This window comes from Lissotriton vulgaris, chromosome 11, assembly GCF_964263255.1.
Source record: "Lissotriton vulgaris chromosome 11, aLisVul1.2, whole genome shotgun sequence".
Taxonomy (NCBI): domain Eukaryota; kingdom Metazoa; phylum Chordata; class Amphibia; order Caudata; family Salamandridae; genus Lissotriton; species Lissotriton vulgaris.
In genome coordinates, this window is record NC_141699.1 from 99,718,864 (window position 1) to 99,742,834 (window position 23,971).

Consider the following 23,971-nt stretch of genomic DNA (forward strand, 5'->3'; position numbering starts at 1 on the left):
CTGACCCCAGAATGTGTCCACTTGTTCTTGCACCCCTTGGCTTCGTAGATGGATTTCTCAGTCACCATGCACCAATCCATATCGTTGGACCAATCCACTATTGTCGGCGGAATCGGAGCCCTCCAAAGCCGTGCAATGTTTCTTTTTGCAATCATGAACCCAAGAGTCACCCAGAGTCGGACTTTTGATGCCCATTAGCGATTCAGAGCCGACGCCATCCTGTTGCAGGCCTATATCTCGCTATAGGATAATCTTGAAAGATCTCCAGCCTCTTCCCCAACTCCAGTGGTACCAGAGGCTGGAGAACCTGCTTGACTCAGTCACAGTTGTCTTTCAAGGGCTCCAAAATGCTTTGCAGGATGAGAACAACAATGTGGAAGCAGACCAATTAGTTACCCCTCATTATATTGATTAGGATCTACTCCTAGATTTACAAAATATTAGTGGCTTAGATACTTCTGCTAAAACAGAATTGGAACTTCCACCAGGACTATCCACTGAGGAAAGGGTATTTTTCGCGATTGTTGTCAGGAGAGCATCAGAAATACTAGACCTTTACAATCAAACTATAGAAATCAAAGCCATCATTTTTATGCAGCCTGGGCCTGCTATGTCGAATTTCTCACTACCATTTATTGAGGTTTTAACAGATACCCTTATGGCATCATGTGCAAAGCCATGCTCAGCTCCTCCAGTTAGTTGCCTGATAGCTATGTGGTACTGGCCAGCCTCTTTGAAACTCAGCCTTTGTCGTGGAAAAATCCCTCTCCACCAACAATACCTACATGGTGCAGGGAGTGGACTGGTGTGCCGCACAGGAACTCCCTCTATACGAGGCATGGGGCTGTCCGGCCAAGCATCACAGGGTGTGGGGTAAATGGCTGGGTGTGTTGAACTAGTTGTCTCCCTTGTTTTCAGGAGCCACTGAGGTTGTGATTTAACAATGTAGAACGTCACTAGAGTGTTTGCGTATATGACGTTACATGTTATGGTGCTGATGCTCATGTATACCGTTTGCATTATGTTTTTACCACGGTCTTTTGCAAAATCAATAAAATTGACTATCAAAAATAGAAACTGAGCCTTTGTAACTTAACAACTCATGAAACCTTGGTGGTTCAAGGTTTCACAAGTAAAGTCAGCCCTAATGCATTCTCGTCTGCACCGCTAGACAGAGAATCAAATTCCATTGATGCACTGAGCAAAAGAGAGTTCTCTTCCACCAATGTGGCCTTTAGGACCCTGCATGCACTCGGTCTCGTGGGCTGATAAACAAAACCATTTTGAGAAATTCAAAAATGCCCTTGCCCAAACAATCAAGGATAGACAGGATGCTGCATAATATGAGTTTAAGTCTGCCATTGACACCAGGGACTGTGTGGGCCCTGTGAAGGGCACCAGTATTGTGATCAGACATGATGCCTGGATGTATGTGGAAGAGGTTTTCTCTTGTGAAATCTAGGCGTCCGTTATGAACATGCCTTTTGAGGTTTGCAGAATTTTCCGAGAAAAGTTCAACTGAGGTCTAAAGCATTTCTAAGACAGCCCGCTTGTTAGGCTTACTCAGACCAGCCCGTCAGTTCCTGAAACAGGACAGAAAATTCAGTAGAATGTTGCGAGCGTAGTTTACAGTCAAAAGCATCCCACGCACGCAATACAGCAGCCAGTCCAAACCTTTCAGGGCCTAGAGGACGTCCTCTTTGAACAGGTCATAGACAACACCAAGGCAGAAATCTTCAAACTTGTCCTCACCAACTGCAACAGCTGCCAGGCTGCTTTGTTTCCATTGCCGTGCATGGCAGCTGGGGGGTGCATTACATTTTTCCTACAGGCTGGGGAGCTAAAATTTCAGATCAATAGGTGCTTAAAAAATGTCTGAGGGGTTAAGTCCTCCGCTTCACATCTTTCCTCCTCATACCCCACCTGTTTTTACTCCAACTTCAGCAGGATCATTTTACCGTCCTTCTGCAGCAACAAGTTCAACCACATTTGGCCAAAGAGGTCATAGTGTGTGTCCTGGTGGTAGAAAATGGCAAGGGGCACACATCTTGCTAAGCTTGGTGCCCAAAGAAGATGGAGTGCTCAAGCTGATTTTGGATCTCCATCCTTTTGATCTCCCAAGTGAGTGCCCAGTCACTAGGCGGGATCACTCCGCATGAGGGCAAATGAGCTCGGCTTGGGTCAGCTGGCAGACTACAAATGACATTTTCATCCAGAGGAAGTCAAGACATATATGCCCAGTGAGGCATACACTGGGTGGATCTTTTAATCACTGCAGTGAAGGCATGGTGTCAGAATGACTGCACGCGAGTTCCTACCAACAATCCCTGCATTCTGTCTGCATTGGGAAACAGGGCTTCTGAATCTCTTTTCACCGCTACCTCTTCTGCCCAGAGTACTGAAGAATATCAGGATGGACCGGAATCACATCATTTTGAAAGCTCCCGATTGGGACAAAGGAATGTGCTACCCCGATCTGCTGAGCCCGAGCATTTGCTCATCTGCACCTGAATCTCCACAATCTGTACCTCCATGCGTGGCGAATGAGTGGCAACAACTGACCTTTGATATTTAAGTCATACGTTTTTTGAATTCTCAAAGGACTGACTTAGGTTATCTTCTGTGCCTTTCATTTTGCCTCAACAGGACCTTAATTTCGTACATTCGTTCCTAATGTGCACACATTTTGAGCTGTTGCACAGTTGTTCTCTGTGACTGATCACCATCAAGACAGTGTTATTAGGGCAATTACTTCTGCACACCACCTCAGTGAATTGCAGGTGTTGCCACTACATCCCCTGTACACCACCATCTTCCTGACAAATTTGTGTTGAGGACTTGTGCTTAATTTCTGCCAAAAGTTGTATCGCCTTCAACGTGAGCCAGCCAGTTACTCTACCTTCATTTTTCTCTCAGCCACATCCCTTTCAGGAAGAAGAAAGGCTTAATTTTATTAGACTCAAGGAGAGCGCTCAGTTTCTACATCAAGTGTATCAATCAGTTGATGACTAGCTTTTTGTGGGGTTTGTCGGTGGTAAAATGAGAAAGGCGGAGCAGAAATGAACTCTGTCCAGGTGGATCGTCCTGTGCTTAAAGATATACAATGCCCTTACCCACCCCTTTATCGGGAAGGACCTTCCTAGCACCCTCTTATCCAAACCCCACTATCGCAACCCCCCACTCATTAGTAAAGCATCTCAGCACATGCACCACTCTACTCGGATGATTACATAAAGAAAATATGCTCAGGCCCTTCCTTACTATCCGACACTCAGGATGCCCCAACTTTCACTAACTCCACCCTTCCCGAGCAGCTTGACAAACTAAAGAAAAAACAGGTCCGGTTACAACTTATGATTTTGATGCTCATAGATTACCTTAAAGCAGAATTCATCCCGGTAGGCCTGCAAGTTAGGAACATCCCAGGGATCTTTACTGACAACCCTAAGTACATATCGATTTTCAGTTACATCGGCACTACCTGTTCCCGACACTGGCTAGTGTTAGGGATAGATATTGCCACTGAGACCTTAAAATCATTAGAAACTGAGATAGCTGATATTGAAAAACAAATACAAGACTCCAACAGTACGGTAGAAAGTAAAAAACTACTAGAACAAATCGAGAAGACTATCGCTGACTTCCATAGACTAGAACAAAATAAAAAAAGCCAACAAAATTAAAAAAGACATTAAGGCCTACAACGTTGAGAATACTTACCCATACCTGCAGTAGGATTTCGATAACAATAGATCTTAATCAAATCCCCAACACACTAGACCTTGGGGCAGGTTCAACAGGCACCAGAACCTTGTGGGTTTTTCTGATACTTCTGCTGACTCTTCCGAGGGTTCTGACCCCGGAGAGGGTCCCAGCACAGCGAAGAGAGGAGGCAACCAGGGAGGTAATTTTTTAGGCAGAGGCCATCAGGAAACACCACAGCAGGGTCGAGTGAAGAAAGCACAGCGCTGGTACAATCCACCCGGGGAACGCCGAACACGCAACAATTTTTACCAATGGTAGAATCCCCTAACAGAGAGATGGCATCTACTGAAGTCATCCCCATCTTCAACCTATCGACCCACATTCTAGCAGACCTTGAACTTTCGTTCCTTAAGAAAGGACTATCCTTTGTACCTACTATTCCACCTAACTTCTTAGAATTGCAAACGGAATTGCTTAGATTCTTTAGACAAATCCGTCTGCAAGCATTTTTTCCAACGAAACCCCTCACCCAACAATGCCTCTAATACCCCTTTTCGACCACCCTCTACATTCTCGCCTACTTCAGGCATGATCCCCCAGAGATTCTCCCTTTTGAGAAACTGGTACTCAAAGATGTGACTACCATAGAAAACACTAGAACGTTTATCCCTTACAACATTTCTCTTGAAGAAAAACGAGCAATAAATTCACTCAAAATTAATGAGTCCTTGATCATCAAGAGTGCCGATAAAGGCGGTGGCATAGTGTTACAGGAAACAAATGCATACAAAGCGGAAATTATTCGCCAACTCAATAACACTGATCACTACCAAAGGTTACCACACTAAGGAAATTCAGGGTCTCATCCTCAAAATCACCACGGAAGCACTCAACAATCGTTTCCTGAGCAAAAAGGAATTCAGCTTCCTTAATGTTAAATCACCCCGCACCCCGGTGATATACACCTTGCCGAAGGTACACAAAAATCCCACCAACCCTCCTGTACGTCCCATCGTTTCCACCTGTGGTTCTATCATAGAACCCTTTGGTTCCTATGTGGACTTCTTCATAAAAGACTTGGTACCATCAACCACCTGCTACATTAGGGACAGCATGGCAAAGATTGACCTTATCGAACACCATCCATTCAACCCAGAGACAGACACACTATGCACCATGGATGTAGAGTCCCTTTATACCAATATTCCACAGACAGCAGCTTTATTGGTAATACAGAGAACGCTCGACTCACGCCCACGTCCCCACAATGTCCCATCACTATTTATACTCCAACTTTTAGAACTCTGCCTTACGAGGAATTTCTTCGTTTTTGATAAAGATTACTATCAATAGATCAAAGGCACCTCTATGGGCGCGATTTTTGCCCCAAATCTAGCCACCATGACATTTCTAGGTAACATTACATCAGCAGACAACTGTAAGGCTACCAATTGGTCAAGCCGACACATATTCACAAAATATTGCTGTGGTCATCCAAGTCTGTCAACAGGCTTTAGTTGTCCAATTTGTGCTCCAAACTATTTCAAACATCAGCATTATCTATCCACTATCTACCAGTTTGGGGAGAAACTGTTTTACTGTTGATGCAGACCAGGTTTATCCAGTGCCACACACACTACAAAAAAAATATGTTGCCATCTAACCATCTGTCTGTAATATGCAGTGTTGTAGATTCACATGTGCACACCCTCCATCCAAAAGGCAGCGATGATCAGATGTTTCTGCTCTTTTTTTCCCATCCTACATTTCACAAAGCTCAGTACACTTGTCTTCAATGCTATGCCGAAAACAATCTGAGGTGTGATTCATTCCCTGGTGCGTTGTGCGTCAAGGCAGGAGTCACAGCAAGAATTATGACTCAAAACTTCTTCAAATGAAATCAATTTAAACATATGGGCATGATACTGGATGGCAGGAGTATGCAGAGCATATGATTCTACAGCACTGCACGCTCTGAAACCAAGGTTACAGCGTAAATAAAGTGTTTTTTACTTAGAAACTCAACATTATAATATTTTACTAATCAATCAATTATTCCAAATAAGAGAATAATAATCAATGATAACTTAAAGATATGTGCTGAAGTAAATGAAAATTCCAAACCTCAACCAATGGTCAGACACTATTTTATATTTTGTGTAAATGGTATCAGGTAGCACATGCTATTCATTTACTAGACTGGATAATGTGAATGGAAATTATTACTGGAAAGGCAATTTCATGACATACATGATACTATCCAATGATACGATTTCTCCTACATTAATAATGTATGTAACCCAACTGAGTAATTCTTTTGTGGCAACATTAGCCCCCAATACCCTTTCCTCCTCAAATAAATCACTAACAGCGTAGTCAATCTCAAGCCTGGATAGAATAAGAAAGTAGGCCTTCCTAAAGTGGATTCACTCTATTGATCTGTAAATTAAAATTGGAATTGTGGGGAAAATGTTAAGCCTTCATGGAAACAGCAGCCAGGACATATATAAAAATTAGATAGCTCAAGCTAAAAAAATGCATATTTCTTGTACAGGGAATGCAGTAAATGTATCAAACAAATTATTGGAAATCCAAAACAAAATGAAAGATCGTGTAACTCCCAACTGTGTTGCAGGTTAATCAGAGAACAATTCACTGAATACTGAAGACTTCTTTTTTAACAAAAAAAGTAAAATATTTGAGATATCAATGCGCAGAGAGATGGGAGTGAGAAAGGAAGAGCTCTGGCTTTAAAGTGGATGAACCTAATATAAGATGTGCAGCCATACTCTAATAAAAGTCTAGGGAATACTGTAAAGGAGTTCACCCATACCTCCTATTTGAAACCCGTCTCTGAAAGTATCTTAATGATGACTATTTTTTTGGTTTGCAGCCTTACACAAGAGCTTTACAAATCATTTTTAAAACTATCATGCAATTTAATCCACCTTGTTACAAAGATCAGCTAAAGAGGCCATATCAAGATCTTAAACTACATTTTACTAATTTTCTGATACCAAGATAACATTTAAAGAATATTTATATGCCCATGGCCCTCATTACAAGTAGATTGGGTACCTGTGATCTCCTCTGTGACTTCCTGTTACCACAGACATCACTATTAGGAGTTTGACGGCAAACACCACATTCTCCTACTTTTCCTATGAAACCTTTCAGCAGGCCAAATCTGCAAAAATCTATCGGGGGGGGGGGAATGCCCAGTAATTACCAGATTGTGCAGATTTTGGTGTGTTAAGCCCCCAAGCAAATCTGCATCAATCCCCATTACCAGGAACAAATTCGTAATTAGGAGGTATTTATCAAACCTAATAAATTGCCGCCCAGCATAGTCAGATTTTATCAAGGTGATCTAAATATCGGCCACTCTTACTAAGGGACCATTTGTCATGGCATTTCCTGGCAGATCCACACTACATATTCAATTAATTCATCCTTGTTTGCCTCAAAATCATACATACATTACCCAGTAGTGGTCGCCACTGGGTAGTTATATTTAGGTCTGTGTTTCCGTAGGAAAGGGCTTTTTTTGTTTGATAATAACTTTGGTACAGTTTGAAGAATCTTTACAAACCTTTTAAAAAAAGTGCATTTTTTCATTCATTTCTTCATGGAAAATTCTGGGGTGATCTGTCAAGCGGGTCTGAGAAAACGGGGGCGGGGAGGCTGCCCCAAAATACAAAATACCCATGCATTTTCCATATACTTTTTGAGGTGAGATACTGCAAAAACTACAAACCTGAACTACACCAAATTTTTCAGGATGCTAGATCTTGGTCCAGAAAGTGTGCTTTTTGTGCTTTGGTGTAAATTTGTTCTGTAGTTTTTGAGAAATTAAGAATCAAATATATTTGTAAATCTGGATAGTTGGGTTCGATGAACTCTCCAGAAAGGTCTTTAAGCTGCAAAACTACTCCTACTGGGAAGCAACCATTTTGTTTGGCAGCGTGAATCTATTCTGGATTCACATGCTGTGCATCGATTACAGAGCTGTTTTCCTTTATGGGGGTTAACTGGGTTCTTTAGAGTGTGTGTCTGCAAACAAATGTTTCAGTGCTCTTTGTGCCACTTCTGCATTCCTGTTGATCTCAATGTCGACGCAGTAGTGTTTTGTGATGGTATGTACTGATGACCATGTAGCAGCTGCGCAAATGTCCTCTAGTGCTACGCTGCCTAGGAAGGTTAAGTGTTGCTCCTTTTTTCCTTGTTGAATGCCCCTTTGGCTTTTCTGTAAGGATTACTCCCCTGTCTTGTGACAATATTGCATTGTTTGTATTATCCATCTTGCAATTGTTCCTTTGGTGACTGTTCTTGTTCCCTTATGTCGTTTGTTCTTTCCAAAAAATACACAATTGCTCTTCAGACATCTAGCGTAGGCAATGTTTTCAACACCTGCATTTTACACTGCTGAAAAAAGGCTGGCACGTGGATTGCTTGGTTAACATGGGATTTTGAAACCACCTTTGGTAAGAATTTTGGCTTTGTTCTCAAATACTATGAGCCTTATTAGGAGTTTGGCGGTGTGGGAGCAGGGCTGCATTCCACCGCCCGCTCCCAAACGGCCAAACTCCACCGCTACTGCCCGCCGGATAACAGGTGGTAATTCGGGTGGTCTTGCAGCGGCTGGTACACAGCGCTGCCTTTCAAAGGCTCATAGGAGAGCATTTAGAAAGGCAGCACCACGGGACCGCCACAGCACGTTTCAGCACGGCATGGACTGCCAAGTCCATGCTGTGCAGGAACTGGGGGTGCAGAAAGACAGGGGGGTACACCAAAAGTAAAACAAGACTGGAAGGAAAAAATGAGTAGAAAGGTAGAGCGGGAGAAAAATGGAAGTGGAGAAGGCTAATAAGAAGAGCTAAACGGCATAACAGACTAAAAGGATGACCAGGACAGGTAAAATAAGAAGTTTATGAAAAGGGAAAATCGGAAGAGAATGCGTGAGTATAGAGATAGTGAGGAGAGTGGGAGAGAGGAAGCGCGAAGGATAATCCTCAAGAACAGAGAGAAAGAGGAGCTAAAGACAATATGAATATGGTTATGTTTTAAGGATACAAAGAAACTGGAGGTGACCTCCGAAGAATAAAAAAAGAAGAGCAGGAGTGAGGTGTGTGAAGGGAAGTGTGAAGAGGCAAAAGAAGATTAAAAGGAATGTACTGAAAATGGAAATACAGAGAACTGGGGGGGGCGAGCGTAAAAGAAGACAGATGCAGAAAGAGTGACAGCAAAGGAGAAAGATGACTGGAAAGAGGTAAAGAGTAGATGACACAAAGGCAGACAGAGTGCTAGGAATAAGGTAAAGATTCATTGAGAGGCAGATATAGAAGCAGAACGAAACAGAACAAAAATATGCCCTGCTTCTTTCTCTGGCATAAGACAGCGGAGAACAAGGTAGAACTACACACTTAGCTTGGTGTCCCCTTTTCAACAACTGACAACTGAGCCAAGCAAAGAGTGTGTCCTTATCTCGTGCTCCCCCTGCTTCAGGCTTACCTTCCATAGTTGCTGTGTGTACTGTGAATAACCTGGAAGTCTGTGCAATGAAGTCTGATTTTATGTAGCACGCTGACATTACATAACTTGCTCTGGTTTTAAGGTAAAACACCGTGCCTATGAATACATAATAACCCTTTCTTCATCTTAATGTGATTCAAAATCCGCTTACACCTTTAGCACTTCACAAATAATATTGCCATTGGGTGATGTTTGAAATAATTTCTTACAGCAAACAATACTTTAGGAGGTTCAGAAGCTGATTTTATTCATGAAAATTGTATTGCTTAAAATCAGGACAATAACCCTAAACAAGGAACACCGGCGTAGGCCCCTGCTTTCACATGTCCTGCTCTGCTTGAATGTTCATGTATGTGGCATCTGCAGCTCCATGCTACCAGGAGGTGCTCTGTATTACTGTTGTTGCTTAATGGTAAAAAGCATGTTTGAATATGCGAGAATAAGCAATTACAAAAACTGTACTGACTACACGATACACGTTTTAAATTGTACATTTAGTTTCCTTGCTACAAAACAACTTATGAAGAGAATGATAATTATTTTTTTTTTTTTTTTAAACCTTTATTTGGAGACAAGCAGGTACAAGGGAAGTGTACATTCAAAAACATACATTCACATTCGGCCATTACAGTGGTACGTCAGTGCCTAGAAAGCATACAAAAAAATAAATAAATAAGGAGACACAAGGAAGTACAGGGCAGGACATCAGTCAACACAAGGAGCAACAACGAAATGTGCAAGAGATATTAAAATACAATGATCCAGCATGGGCAGGCAAGCCAATAAGACAATGCAATATGAATACAGTACATTAGCGGAGAACACATGAGCCAGAGGGGACACAAGTATGAGGAGCACTGGATAGAAGGGTGCCGCATAGGGATACAATCTGGATTCCCGATAAACTACCTGTCCGAAGGGAGACTCCCACCCCCCAATAGCTCGCAGGAAAAGGAGACAGTCAGCCCCCCCCCCGATATCGGAAGAACAGCAGGTGTCGTGTAAAATCCCAGCCCATCACGTTGTCATCAGCCTATCCCCTCACGGTCCTCAAGTTCAGAATCAGAGTCCCGCGCCGCCCTGGTCAGGAGGTACACCTGGAGCGGACTCCAAAAATCCTTTGGTCTGCATCGAACAGGCATCAAGTCAGAATAGATATTGTACTGATCCTGACAGTAAATGAGGTCAGTCACCCAGTCTTGAAAGCGCGGCACCCTACCACGACCCCAGCAACAAGCAACCCTACGCTTAGCCAACAACAGGGCCACGTCAACAAATCTACGGTGAGAGGCAGGTACGTCTTTAGAAAAGCCAAGTAACATCACCAAGGGGTCAAACGCCACCCCATCCTCCGCCATAACCTGCAGGGCTTCATGAACCTGAGTCCAATATTCCAAAACCCCCGCACAGCTCCAAGCCAAATGCAAAAAATCAGCGCCTTCCGCTCGACACCTAGCACACCTGTCATCCTCCGCCAAATGAAACCGCAGTTTCCTCGCCGGGGTATAGTAGTACCTCTGAACAAACTTGTAGTGGATAATTTTAAGGCGACAACTAGAAGAGACATTGGCCGTGAGCCCGCAACAATATTTCCACTGCTCGTCTGTAATAGGAGCACCCAATTCGGCAACCCACTGCTCGCGCACCCGATTGGTCGGGACCGATCGCTGTCGGCGAATAGCCCCGTATAACTTCGACACCAGGTGTCGCCCATCTGAAACCAGCAGCACATGGAGGGGGAGGGTTACCCCAGGCTCCGAAGGGTAGTCCGGTAGCAGAGCCCGCATGCCCTGCCGCAGGCGGACAAAGTAGAACAGGTCTAGAGGGGAGCAAGCAGCCGAACCGAAGAAATGAGCCTGCGTGCGGAAGGCACCTTCATGAAACAAGTCGCCCCACGTGAGGATACCTAGCCGCTTGCACATTCGCTGAAACCCCGTCTCCAACAACAGCGACAGATCCGGATGATAAGACAGAGGCAAGGCCGGCGAGTAGAGAAAGGAAACGTCTAGCAAATGAGCCATCCGCTTCCAAGCATCCACCGTGCATGTCACCGTCGTGCGGGACGTTTCCACATCTGACACCTTGCCCAAAACCATCCCCTCCAGTGGGAGCGGGTGGGCGACCCAATGCTCAGCAGCAATCTGGGGCATGAATGGCGTGGGGCGCATCCAATGATAGGCATAATGCGCCTGAGCGCTGAGATAATAGAGTTCAAAATCAGGGACGTCGAAACCGCCATCAGCGTAAGGCAACGTAAGGGTGGCCCAGGCCACCCGTGGCTGCTTGCCCCCCCAGAACAACCGCAGAAGCTCAGAACGAAGTCTACGAAAGAAATAAGCACCAGGATGATATGGGAGGTTTTGAAAGAGATAAAGAAAGCGGGGCAGAACCACCATCTTGATAAGAGACGCCCTGCCGGCCATGGAGAGAGGTAAAGACATCCATCTGGTGACATCATCCGCCAGTTTAGTAATGGCTACACCATAGTTGAGCCGAACCGCGTCTCCCCTATCCAAGGATACAACAATACCGAGATACCGCAACTCCGAGTCACACCATTCCAAAGGGTAGTCAAGGGGAAACCTGGCCACCGCAGCCGTGAGGGGGAAAAATTGAGATTTCCGCCAGTTGATATGAACCCCGGATACACCTCCAAAAGCGACCAGCTCCCGCAGGAGCGAATTAAGGTTGTTCTCAGGGTCCTTGACATAGAGTGTGACGTCATCGGCGTATAAAGAAATGCCGACCTGCCGCTGAAGACAATTAAAGGCGCTCTGCTGATGAAACTGACGTATCCTACAGGCTAGCGGCTCAATGGTGATAGCAAACAAGAGGGGTGAGAGGGGGCAACCCTGTCGGGTCCCTCTCGTGAGAGGGAACGAGGGGGACAGCACCCCATTCACTACTACCCTCGCCATCGGATCAGTATATAAAAGCTTAACCCAAGAGATGAAAATCCTGGGGAACCCCATCCGACAAAGAACATCAATAAGGTAGCCCCATTCGACAGAGTCAAACGCCTTAGTGGCATCGAGAAAGATAGCGGCAACCGGGACAGTGGGATCGATGGTCGACACAAGCGAAAACAAAGTGCGAAGATTGTGAGAGGTGGCGCGACCGGGCACAAATCCCGATTGATCAGGCAACACGATAACGGGCATGAGTTCGGCTAATCTCACCGCCAAGGCCTTCGCGAGAATTTTAACATCGCAGTTGAGCAATGAGAGGGGCCTGTAGGAGCCCACATCCAGTGGATCCTTACCCGGCTTGAGCAGCGACGTGATGGCGACCTCACGCATGGAGCCCGGTAGGCGTCCCTCCTCCAGAGACTCCTCAAACACCTCACGGAGCACAGGGGCCATGATGTCAATATAACACTTATAAAATTCAGCAGGAAGGCCATCCAGCCCGGCGGCCTTCCCATTAGAAAGAGACATGATGGCATTCCTGACCTCCTCCACCTCCAGGGGCCTGCCTAAGAACTCCCGATGACCATCCGATAGCCAACAAAGCGCCAACTCATCGAGGAAACCACCGTATCGAGTCTCACCCGTCTGCTGTGTCGTGTAAAGGTGTGCATAGTGTTCAATAAAAGTGCGCTGAATCTCCGAAGTGTCTCGACAGCGAGTGCCATCCGGAGACACCAATTCCAACACGTCCGACCCATGCCTAGGATGTCTAGTAAGGGCAGCGAGGACCTTACCTGGCCGCTCCCCTTCGCAGTATCGCCTCGCCGTCCAGTATTTCCCCCTGTGCTTAGCCTCTCGAGCAGCCTCCTCCTCATACTCGGAGAGCTTAGTGCGGAACTGTGCCAAAAGATCGGGGTCCGAAGTCACCTGCATCCTGCGCTCCAAGTCCCGCAAGTCAGCCTCCAACCTCTCGAGGGTCCGAACAATCAGACGGAGTACTCCACAACTTTTAGAAATAGTGACACCCCGGATCGTGACCTTGAACGCCTCCCAAATGACCTCAATGCTCTCCACAGAGCCCTTGTTTCTAGGGAAGAACGCCTCCACCTCCGCACCGAGTTCCTCCTTGAACACCGGGTCAAGCAAAGCACTCGGAAACAAACGCCAAGGCGGGCGCGGCCTGTGTAACCCGGGGACGGACAAATCAACCTTCACCGGACAGTGGTCTGAATACGTCCTAGCTAAATGTGTGGCCCCCCGTAGGCCAGCCATCAACCCTCTAGAGAGAAATACATAGTCCAGTCTTGCCCATGAACGAGCATGTGTGGTGTAATGGGTGCCCTCCCTAGTGGCAGGGTGGGTGTACCTCCAGCTGTCAACCATCCCAGCCTCCTCCACTATCCCCCGCAGCACATCCCTAGCCTGTACATTGTACTGAGGGCTACCCTCCGATCTGTCCAACTGGGCCTGAAATGCAAAATTGAAGTCCCCCCCCCCCCACACAATGTGAGTAGCATCCACAGCAAGAACATGACCCCACAGAGTGACAAAAAAGATTGGCGTATCAACATTGGGAGCATAGCAATTAACAAACAGTATAGTGTTCTGCCCAAGCCGTCCCCACAGCAGCACATAGCGCCCCTCAGGGTCCCCCATAGATCCAAGTTCCTGAAATGCAAGCGACCTCTTAACAAGTGTGACAACCCCACGAGCATAAGAAGAGTATGAAGCAAACCCCCTGGCCGCAGCCCACCTTCCCCCGAAAGTGGGGGAGGGAGCAGGGCGCAGATGCGACTCCTGGAGAAAAGCAACATGAATAGCATGCCTGTCCAAATACTGTATCACATTGCGACACTTCCTGGCATCATTAAGGCCCCGTACATTCCAGGACAGAATTGAGATCTGATCTACAACAGCAGTTGACATCACATAACGTAAGGGCCCCACAGGACCCTATAACCAAATACAGGGCATCCAACTACCAGCAACAGCCAACGATAGGTCCACGCCCCAGGGCACGGGCCGACCTCCACATACACTCCATACATTTCCCAGTCATCTCCAAAACAACCAAACAAGAACACAACAACTCCCCCCCAGTCGACCCATCCACGCAGCAAGCACTCAGGACAGACTACGCGCCACACGCCGCCAAGCCATTCCAGACGTCCCACATCTCGCACACACGCTACGCGCGCAGAGTGCGCCCCGGCACGTGGCAGCCTAAAATGGCGGCCGGCGCACTCGGGCCCAAAATGGACGGGAGCACGGATCCCAGAACCCGTCCCGTAAGATAGGAAAGTGGAACAGCCCGGATAGCGGGCGCAACGACATTTCCGTGCACTCAAACAACAGTAGCAGCTATCAAAGCGAACCAAAAGTCCCAGGCAAACAGACATGGACAGCGTCAACCCCCCCCCCATCCACCCACCTGACACCACCCCAACCATCAGGCCACATACACCCTCCCCCCCTATCCCTCAACACACAACCAGTCAACCAACATAGGACTAGAATCCAAACAAAAGGTAAACATGGGGCACACCCTCCGGGGAACCCTCCAGAGGTGCACGACGCCACTCCCTCACGCCACGCCAGTGTCCGCGCCAACGAGTATCAGGCGGCCCCAGGCGCAGCGCGGGGGGGGTGGGTGCCCAGAGCGCGACATCCCATAACACCATCCTGCGGTGCCATCCCAACCCCACATAAACAGCAAAACGCACTCACTCATCGTAATACAGACACAACCCACGCATCAGCGAAAAAATCAAAAACGGACAATAGCTAGGCCGCAAATACTGAGAAGGCAGCCAGCAGGTCTCAATACAAAAGTTACATGTCCACAATACTACAAGAACCGGGAAGAAAATAGACAAAGTCCAAAGTCACCAGAATCAGGCGACCTCCTCCTCAGCAGCCGAATGTTCACCCTCCGGATCCCGATCGTCACCACGATCCGCAGCAGCGCGCTCGCGCTGGAGGCGCTTCGCAAAGTCCTCAGCATGCTGTGGGTTGGTGAAAAAATGTTGTTTAGCCTGATGCGTCACCCTAAGTTTAGCCGGATAAAGCAAGGCGTAGTCCACTTGAAGGTCCCGAAGCTTCCTTTTCACCCCCAAGAACTTCCGACGCTGGTCCTGCACCATCGGTGTGAAGTCGGGGTACATGGTAAAAGACACCCCTTCGAAGGAGAGAGCCCTGTTAGTGCGGGCAGCCTGAAGAGCAGCGTCTCGATCACGATAGTTCAAGAGGCGCGCGATGATGGGACGCGGTGCAGCCCCAGAGGCCGGACGAGGTCCCAACGTCCGATGCGCTCTCTCGACGATGAACTGGGACGAGAAAACTTCCGTCCCGATGGCGCCCACCAGTAGCCTCTCCACATAAGTCTCCATTTTGCCCACATTCGTGGACTCCGGCACACCTACAATGCGCACGTTGTTGCGCCTACTCCTCGCCTCCAACTCCTCGTTCTTGGCGGCAATAACACGCAAGATATTGTCCATTCTCGCCAGCTGGGTGGTATGGGTGGCCGCCGTGTCATCATGGTCCGAAATGCGCTGCTCTGCCGCCGTCAAGCGCTCCTCATGCACGTCCAATTTCTGAACGACCGCATCCATGCGCGACGATATCTTGTCCACTTTGTCCACTATAGTGGCGAACCCCTGCCTCATCTCCTGCATCATTTGGGCGAAGTCCGGCGGAGGTGGGTGCGGGACACTCTCAGCGACATTCGGGGGGGGGGACCGCGAAGCCCCAGCTTCCTGGAGCGAACGCGCCCCACGCCTGGCCCCTCCAGAGTCAAAGGACAGTTTGGACTGTTTAGTGTCCGGCTTCCCCATAACGGTGGTACAGAAGGGAAACGAGGCAAATGGGAGTCAGGATACAGTTCGGATAAGGGACCCGGCCAAACAGTAAGCAGCTCAAATCGTGGGGGCACGAGCAGGCCAGCACGCCCCGCCACTCCCACCGATGAGTAAAGGCCGTCGCCGTTCCCAGCCCAAGGGGGGCAAACCCTCAAAATCCAAGTATTAAATCCGTTGTACCTCCGTGGGCGATGGTATCTGGGCAGGCAGATGGGAGAGCCGAGAGATAAGTCCGACAACAAGGGAGAGCCAAGCGTCTCGCCCGGCCAGCGACCGAACCTGGCGGAGAAGGGCTGAGCTAGGCCTACACCCCACGTGCAGAGCCCCGGACTGGCATGAACAGTGACGCCGGGCAAGAGGGCATCAGACTTCCAGAGCGCGAGTCGGAGAAACTCGGGACCCTCGTAACTTCGGCCAGCAACCTCCGAATGGCTCAGGAGTTGGACCGTGGGTGGACAGCCGATATCCCAACCGAACCGTGGGGTCAGTTCAGGGCGCAGCGATGGTAATCAGGATACCTAGGCGGATAATAGCTCCGGGCAGCGGGAGCCTCACGACAGTGCGGCCATTCCGCAGTGCGCCCTCTAGCGCCCCCCAATGATAATTATTTTATCTATTCATTGAAACAGCATTTTATTCTGAACTTCGAAAATAGAGAGCAAAAGAATAACCTTGCCCCATTTCCACCTGGAGGTACAGTTATAACAAATGCAGATATTTAAACAAATAGCAGAACTCTTACCTAATTCATAGTAACAAAGCAGCTAGTCACTGCAATGAGACATCTGACCACATGCAAGCAGATCAGCAACCCATGCCTGAACTCCTGTGCACGCCAATAAGGGATGTACTCATATGTAGAGTCACACTGTTATTCACACTATGGCTATTTGTTTCATGCCCCACTACTGTAGTAATAATTCTTTAGTTACTCACATGGGCGCTGGGGAGTCATTACACCAAAACCTTAACAAAAGTGCCAATCAGCTTGTCTATTGTTTCCTGATAAAGGATTTAAATGGCTAATGACTGGTGAAATCAAACTTCTATTGAAACACTAGCGTGGGGTCTGTTGACCTGCAAAACACACCTGCAGCAGAACCCTAACTATGTTGTGCCATTTATCGCCTTATGTATTTTAAAGTGGTTTGCTTTCGTCACATTTTACACAGCTTTTTCCATGACCTATAATTACATTTTCTATAAACTAAAGACGAATGAAAAGGCTGGGTATGTATGTTCAACTCAAAATGTAAAGGGGATGTTTCCGATATCTTAATATTTATTCTAGCATAATAGCTCAAAGAGTCAAAAGCTCACTGCTGGTTCAGGCTGTGACCGATAAGACAAGAGTTTGAATACTGGCAAGCCCAATTCAGCCTGCCATCATTCAAATGTAATTAAAGTGAGTGTTATTAAATTATGTAAGATTAACACTTTAATGACAGCACATTAAAATCGCACTTATCTTTTCACCTACAAATAGAGTGCTCAAGACTGTTTTCCACGTGAACTTGTAACCCCATTGTAAAGTGGTGTGTTGTGCTTTATACAAAAGACATACCAGCATGCAAACTAAATAAAATCCTGTTTTTTTTTACTTTTAGTTTTTACTATTCTTTTATACTTTCTCATTGTTTTTAGATCACTATTGGTTCCATTTCTACATGTATTCCTTAATTTCCCAGCCTTTGAGATAATGAAAGAGACCAGCTACCTTGAAAATGGCAAAATGTGTTGCATGGGAAGATTTTAGCCTTTCACACAAAGCTCTAACCGACTGAGTATAAGCACCCTTAATGCTTACCTTTCTTCCCAGGCCCCACACTTGCCAACTCTAACAGCTATTTCAACCATCCACTCATCCATGCATACATTTGGGCAGCTACATACATCCCGTTTAATGGACATCTTATAATTCATCCCACATCTCAGCTGAGCAGTTGTCTGAAGTTGTATGAATCCACTCCCTCTTTCTTGCGCCTTTGGTACAGTCCAGCACTTCTCTGGTGCTCTGTACAATTTCTTTCTTCCCTTTTCCCTCTTTCCCACAGTCACGTGCTCAGTATTGCTGCTTCCCTTACCTGGAGCTGACATGCAGCAGCCAGAGTCTCCTGCACATTGGTCAGGCTTAGCTCCAGCTCGGCGGTGTATATAAAGTTCAGGATGTTACACATCGAGGCGTAGGAGATGCCGAGGATATCTACCTCCTGTTGATCCGTCTCCCTCAGCCCGCCAGCGAACATCCCCCTGCACAGAAGGGAATCAAGAAGCAATGAGTGCCTATGACGGAGAAGGGACAGTCGTGAGACACCCACATGGCTCAGCCCAGCAAGTATTGGAGAATCTTTGTCCAAAAAACATTAACCAGTCCCTAAATGTATTCATGGGTGGAAGTAGGAATGTACCAGAGTATTTCCCCACAGGAATAAAAGAAAGACTTCTTCTGACTGCCAGCCTCTAAGAAGAAATCAACAAAATCCTTAGGTAAACCCCTACACAAAGGAAACATGGAGCCACTGCCACACATCAAGCCCAAAGGAAACACGGACCGCCTGGCACCAGGCAGCCTCAAGTGGACAGTAAACATGGACTAACGTAACTCACCTCATATAAAGAAAACATGAGTTTCACCACATAGAAAGTAAAAGTAAAACAATTCACAATAGCGCCTTGAGACCCACACGGGTGAGTAGTGTGCTTACAATTCCCTGATTGATTGAGTAGTCAGTCAAACCCACAAAACTTAGAAAGTGAAACCAAAGCTGTCTGGAAGATGAGGCCTACTTGCTAGGTGGCAGGTGTTAAAATCTGGTTTCTGAACTTTACCAAATTTTGCTAAAAATAGAACGAGAGAAAAGAAGACAAAGAAGAAGAAAGTGAGGGAGGGAGAGAAAAAGAGAGCTGGAGATAGAGAGAACACATTTATAGTACTGAAAATCCCGAGTTCCCACCTGTTGGCACAGCACCCTGTTTTTTGTAATCTGGTTCTCAACACCACAAATTTTTATTTATATGTAATAATGTATAAGATTTTCCTTCTACAATAAAAAAATATATATATTTGACTCAGTGAAACATCTATTGTTAGTTGGCGTTGTTATATCATTAAAAAAAGAAAAAAACCTGCAAGATAGAAGCATGTCATTAAGGCCACCGAACAGAACGAACACTGTCAAAGCCAATTGCCTTTGTCAATGTTTTTTCCATGTTGCACAACAGCACGTCTGCGATACAGCACTGCTTGAAGTTTTTTTTAAAGGGCTAAGAACCGGACAGAGCTGGCCGCATCATAGCTCTTTTTTTTACATTTATTTCTTGCGGGACGGCAGGAGGCATCTTGGAGGGAGGTCATACAACACGAAGGGTGCCAATGCCTCCTGTGCCGCCCTCCCACCAGCATAGTGCTTTTTTTAAGTTGGTGCTGTGCAACATGGCTCAAAACATTAACAAAGTTGACACCTACTGACTTAGTCAATGCTTTTTCTTCTGGAGGGACAGGAGGGTGGGAGGGGAAAGCAACAATGTGGGGTAGGAGGAAACAAGCAACAATGGGTGCTAGCAAATCAACGCCGGCAGGATGGGATGGTGGAAGGGGAAGCAACAACAGGACGGGAGGGAAGGCCTGCAAACACATGCACACTTATGGAGTGCTGAACTACAAGAGAAAAGTAGCTCCAAAGGTGCAAGCTGCGGAAGGACACTGGTCAAGGAAGCAGTACCTGGGCCATGCTCCATGGGAGGGACAAACACACGAAGAGAAACTAAGTCGACACGCGCTGACCGAAGAGAAGCAAGGAAATGAGAGGGACAATGAAGGAAACCATTGGTAAGCGAAGGACGGACTCCAAAGTCCCCTGTGAGTAAAAATGTTTTGCAGACAACAGTGTGCGAGCTGCCTCAGCAAGAACTAAAAATCGCTCTACTGCTTTACAGAAGGGGAAAAAATAACACGCAGGACAAGCACAAACCCGATGAGTTGTAACATGAACTCCTGCGACTAGACAAACGTTCATTTTAACGGGGAACTTTGCAACCTTATACAAATCCCATGCTCTGGCGCAGTGCCAAGCAAATCTTCATTCAAAAGAAACATGTCTGCAGTAATTTATTTGTACACCACTGTTTTTCTGCTTGAAAGCAGCTTAACTTGTATGTTCAAGCAAATGGTACTGGAAAAAAATGAAATAATACTTCCATTTTACATAAACTAGTATTCAAAGTTCACTATTATATTACATAAACAGAAGACACAAGGGTGAGACTCAATGCTTAAATTAAATAATAAATTATCCATACACCTGTTTTTTTTTTAATAAAGAGCCAAACAGAGTTGTATTTTAAGACCCTAGTTAAGTGCAATGCTTTGTTTTATAAATACAAACAAACCTCTTACTACTATTTGTATGGTCATTTTTATCTTTTGCCTTCCATTGTTTGTTTTTTTACAGTAGGCAACAAATGATTAGGTTTGTGATGCTGATCTTAACTTTTGAGATGGTAAACATTGTTTGGCCAATTCTATTAAATATAGCGTGTTGCAGGGCCAACAAATTAAATGTGTTTTAAAGCTCATCTATTGTTCAACTAGCAGTTGATCAGTCATGTGATCACCCTATCTAAGTTCATACTTTTCCATTTAACTCAATTTAGAACAAAGCGTAATTTTGGAAGCACTTTTTCTGTGTAGCTTGATACCACACTTGTAGTAGTCATATAGGACCAACACCACTACACAGAAAATGCACCTTGTGATGATCAAGCTAACATGATGTCTCTTGAACAAATGTTCTTATGCGAAGTGCTCAAAAAAGGTTACCAAAATGTGGCAGATTCTTCACTAGAACCGAAGCTACATCCAATGATTACAGACAAGCAAACTGGGCAGTAGTGAGGGGTTAGAACTCAATAGATTCCTAAAGAGGACACGCAATGCAATGTTATAGCAAAGCCTCTCCAGGACATGCCATAGAGTTGTATTCACAAGGGCACTTGTACCGTGCATATCTACCTAAGGAATAACCTAGCACTGTGAATTTAGGAATAACCTAGCACTGTGCATTAAAACAGGAAGATCTTTAAAGATTCTGTACATAATACGTGCTGGCAAAGGGGCTACTCTTTATTGCAAGGCTATTTAATGGAGGTGATGGGGTTCGTTATTAGTGTTACAGGAAGTACAAATTGAACTGATGGTTTTTACCTCCTACCAAGGTCAACCCGATGGTTTTCACCTCCTTCCAAGAAGCAAGTTCTTTTTAGAGCCCAGCCTCACAAGAATAATTTGATCCCAGAGCACCGTTGATGGTGAACCTTTTTAACGTGTAACAAGTGCCTCATGGCACCCGGTTGTGGTGGAACGGACATCATCTCTTGACGATACTAACTCACTCTACCTCGACCAGCATTGACAGCTAATCCCCCATCTCTAGTAAACAAGACTGGAAGAAGATGTGAAGCCCTAGCACTTTATAAGTACCACTCATATAGCAGAACACAGACTTTTTATAAATTTATGTTAGGCTCCATTTCGAGACTCTCTGCCGCCCACAAATGTATTAACAGGAAACATCAAAAAACACCCTCATCACAAAATACATACTGCACCATGCAATTAAAAACATTCTCTGGGACAACGAAAATGCAAAACTTGATAGAAGGCAAGTGCCTTCCAATCCAAGGATCATAAAACCTCCAAGACTCATCTGTCCTCAATCATTTTAGCCCTCCAAAACGGAATCATCATGAAGTGATTCAATTCACAGAGCTGCGCCATACATGTACGTTCACTCATTCATTCAGTGCTTAGTTGTTTTTTATAGACTGGATACACTGCAGGAACATTCCCTGCAACAAATTATATGGTGTGAAGAGTATCACCTGAAATAGTCACAAGAGGCAGCCAGCAAGATACGATGAGCTTCTAGATGCCTCCCTTCCAGCCTCAGGACTACATCGAACAGGATCTTGCTGTCCCGAAGGGACACCAGACCTCCAAGCAGAGATTGTGAGTGCACATGGCTCCGATAGGTCTTGTTGGGACATCGTTGATTAATTAAATCGTTTGAGTCCTTGCACGATTGCTCCATCTCCTGATCCTCTGCCATGGTGTTGTGGGCACCCACAAGGCACCAATGATGTTTTCAACAAGATCTAGAAGGGGAAAAAAATCCATATTAGATCCATCTTGGGTGCACCTTAGAATATGAAAAGTCTCTCTCTGTTTTGGAGCTGCAAGTCAGATGAAATCGTGGCTTCAATATAAAAAGACTTATTTATACATTCCCTTTAAAAGATTTTACCTAACTTCACTAGAACATATCAACATTAGGACATTATAAGAAATATCAGCCACTGGTCCAACCTTGACTAGCTTTCCTAAATATGCAAATCTGACATTGACAATGCAAGCTTAACGTTATCTTCTCTCTTTAGAAGGTTTTACTTTGTGCCCTGGGCTACCCACAAATCTTCTTCTTTATGTCTTTTGTATAAGGCATTCCTGGGGTCTATCCAAGAACATTTAAACTTTGCTGTCTACCTCGTGCCACTGCATTATGATCGCTCCCATGGTCCTTTTAAAACATTTCTACAATCAAGATTCTGAAATCTCTTTCTCTCCCTTATGTGCACAACACTGTTTCCAAGGGTCTTACTACAGTTTACCACTGGATGTACTCTCATTCACAAAAACCTCAATAACAACAAATCTTCTCCCTTTCATTCACCTAAGCGGTTTCCCCTTTTCTGCTATATTAGTTCATCCTTCCCATTTCATATATTGCCTTACACTGGCTTCCTCTTCTATTCCAACTTCAAATCGCCTCCCAGATGCAGCACTTAATATGAGATGGTCTCTGCATGCAGGACCCACCGACGCTCATTTTAAGGGAAGGAAGGAGGAAAAGAAAGGCAGAAAAAAACTCTGATGAAGAAAGAATGCAAGCATGAAAAAGCACCCGATAGAATGAGGGGCAGGGTGAATCTTGGGCTCGATGAAAGAGGCACCAGGAGGAAACAACACTATGCAGCCTTGGTATTTGGCACCCCAGCCATTCAGTAGTACTGGCCACGAGCTTTTGAGCAAATACTTTGGGCACCAGCACTTACAAATTAAGCATTGCATATACGCTGTCTTTAAATAAATCAATAGTACTTGACACGCATTTCAGCCTCTGTTAAAGTTTGTATCCGTTCTTGTGCGCTCTGTGCTTATACTGAAATCCTGCTGGTGACCCACCATCTCCCATCCCCCTTTCCAGTGTAAATGCTTAACTGTAATTGTATCCAAGCTTTGAAATGTCCTACAAATTTCAGATTGCTCTACTTCTAACCTCTCTATCTTCCGTCCTATCTTTAAAAATAAAACTTCTCTTCAAGGTGGACCTTTTGGCCAGTTAGATTTATGTATTTTTTTTTCACGTGCGGTGAGGTATTGAGGGGCACACACTCTATGTAATTTCTGATATATAACAATGGTTGGTTGGTACTGCAATGAGTTTTGGCTTAATTGATTGACTCTACTGCAGACCTTGATTATTTGTGGTTTGTTATGCAGGATGCAAAAATCAATAAAAATATATTTTAAAAAAAAAAACATGTACGTATTTTTCCAGTGGGTGATACTGTAATTCTTATTTCACACAAAAGAGGAGGGGTGAGGGTAACGGACTCACCTACTTCGGACCCCCAGACAATACTTTACTATACCTGAAGGAGTAGGGGATGATAAAAAGTGTTTCTATTTAGTGGTGACATGTGCTGGCTGCTCAGGGGTGTTTTTTCGCAGCCCTATAATGAAGCATGTCACACAACTCTGTGAGTGAGGGCAGTATTAATACACACAGCACATGCCACCACTAAATAAAGCCACTTTGTATCATTCCCTACTCCTTCAGGTGTATAAAAAATCTGTAATTTTTAACACATTTATTTTTTATTGTATAATTGTAATCATTTTGTTAG

General features: G+C 45.5%; 1 protein-coding gene across 3 annotated transcripts in view; it reads right to left on the reverse strand.

The window, feature by feature from the left end:
• The window catches only part of KLHL22 (kelch like family member 22), a 115,722-nt gene that overhangs the window by 78,829 nt on the left and 12,922 nt on the right, over window positions 1–23,971 (reverse strand). For all 3 annotated transcript variants that reach the window (XM_086942768.1, XM_086942770.1, XM_086942769.1), the window contains exons 2-3: window positions 21,887–22,159; window positions 18,091–18,256 (exon numbers count right to left, since the gene is read on the reverse strand). In XM_086942768.1, coding sequence (XP_086798894.1) covers window positions 18,091–18,256; window positions 21,887–22,113 — 393 coding nt within the window. In that variant the 5' untranslated portion in view covers window positions 22,114–22,159. The remainder of the gene's footprint in view (window positions 1–18,090; window positions 18,257–21,886; window positions 22,160–23,971) is intronic.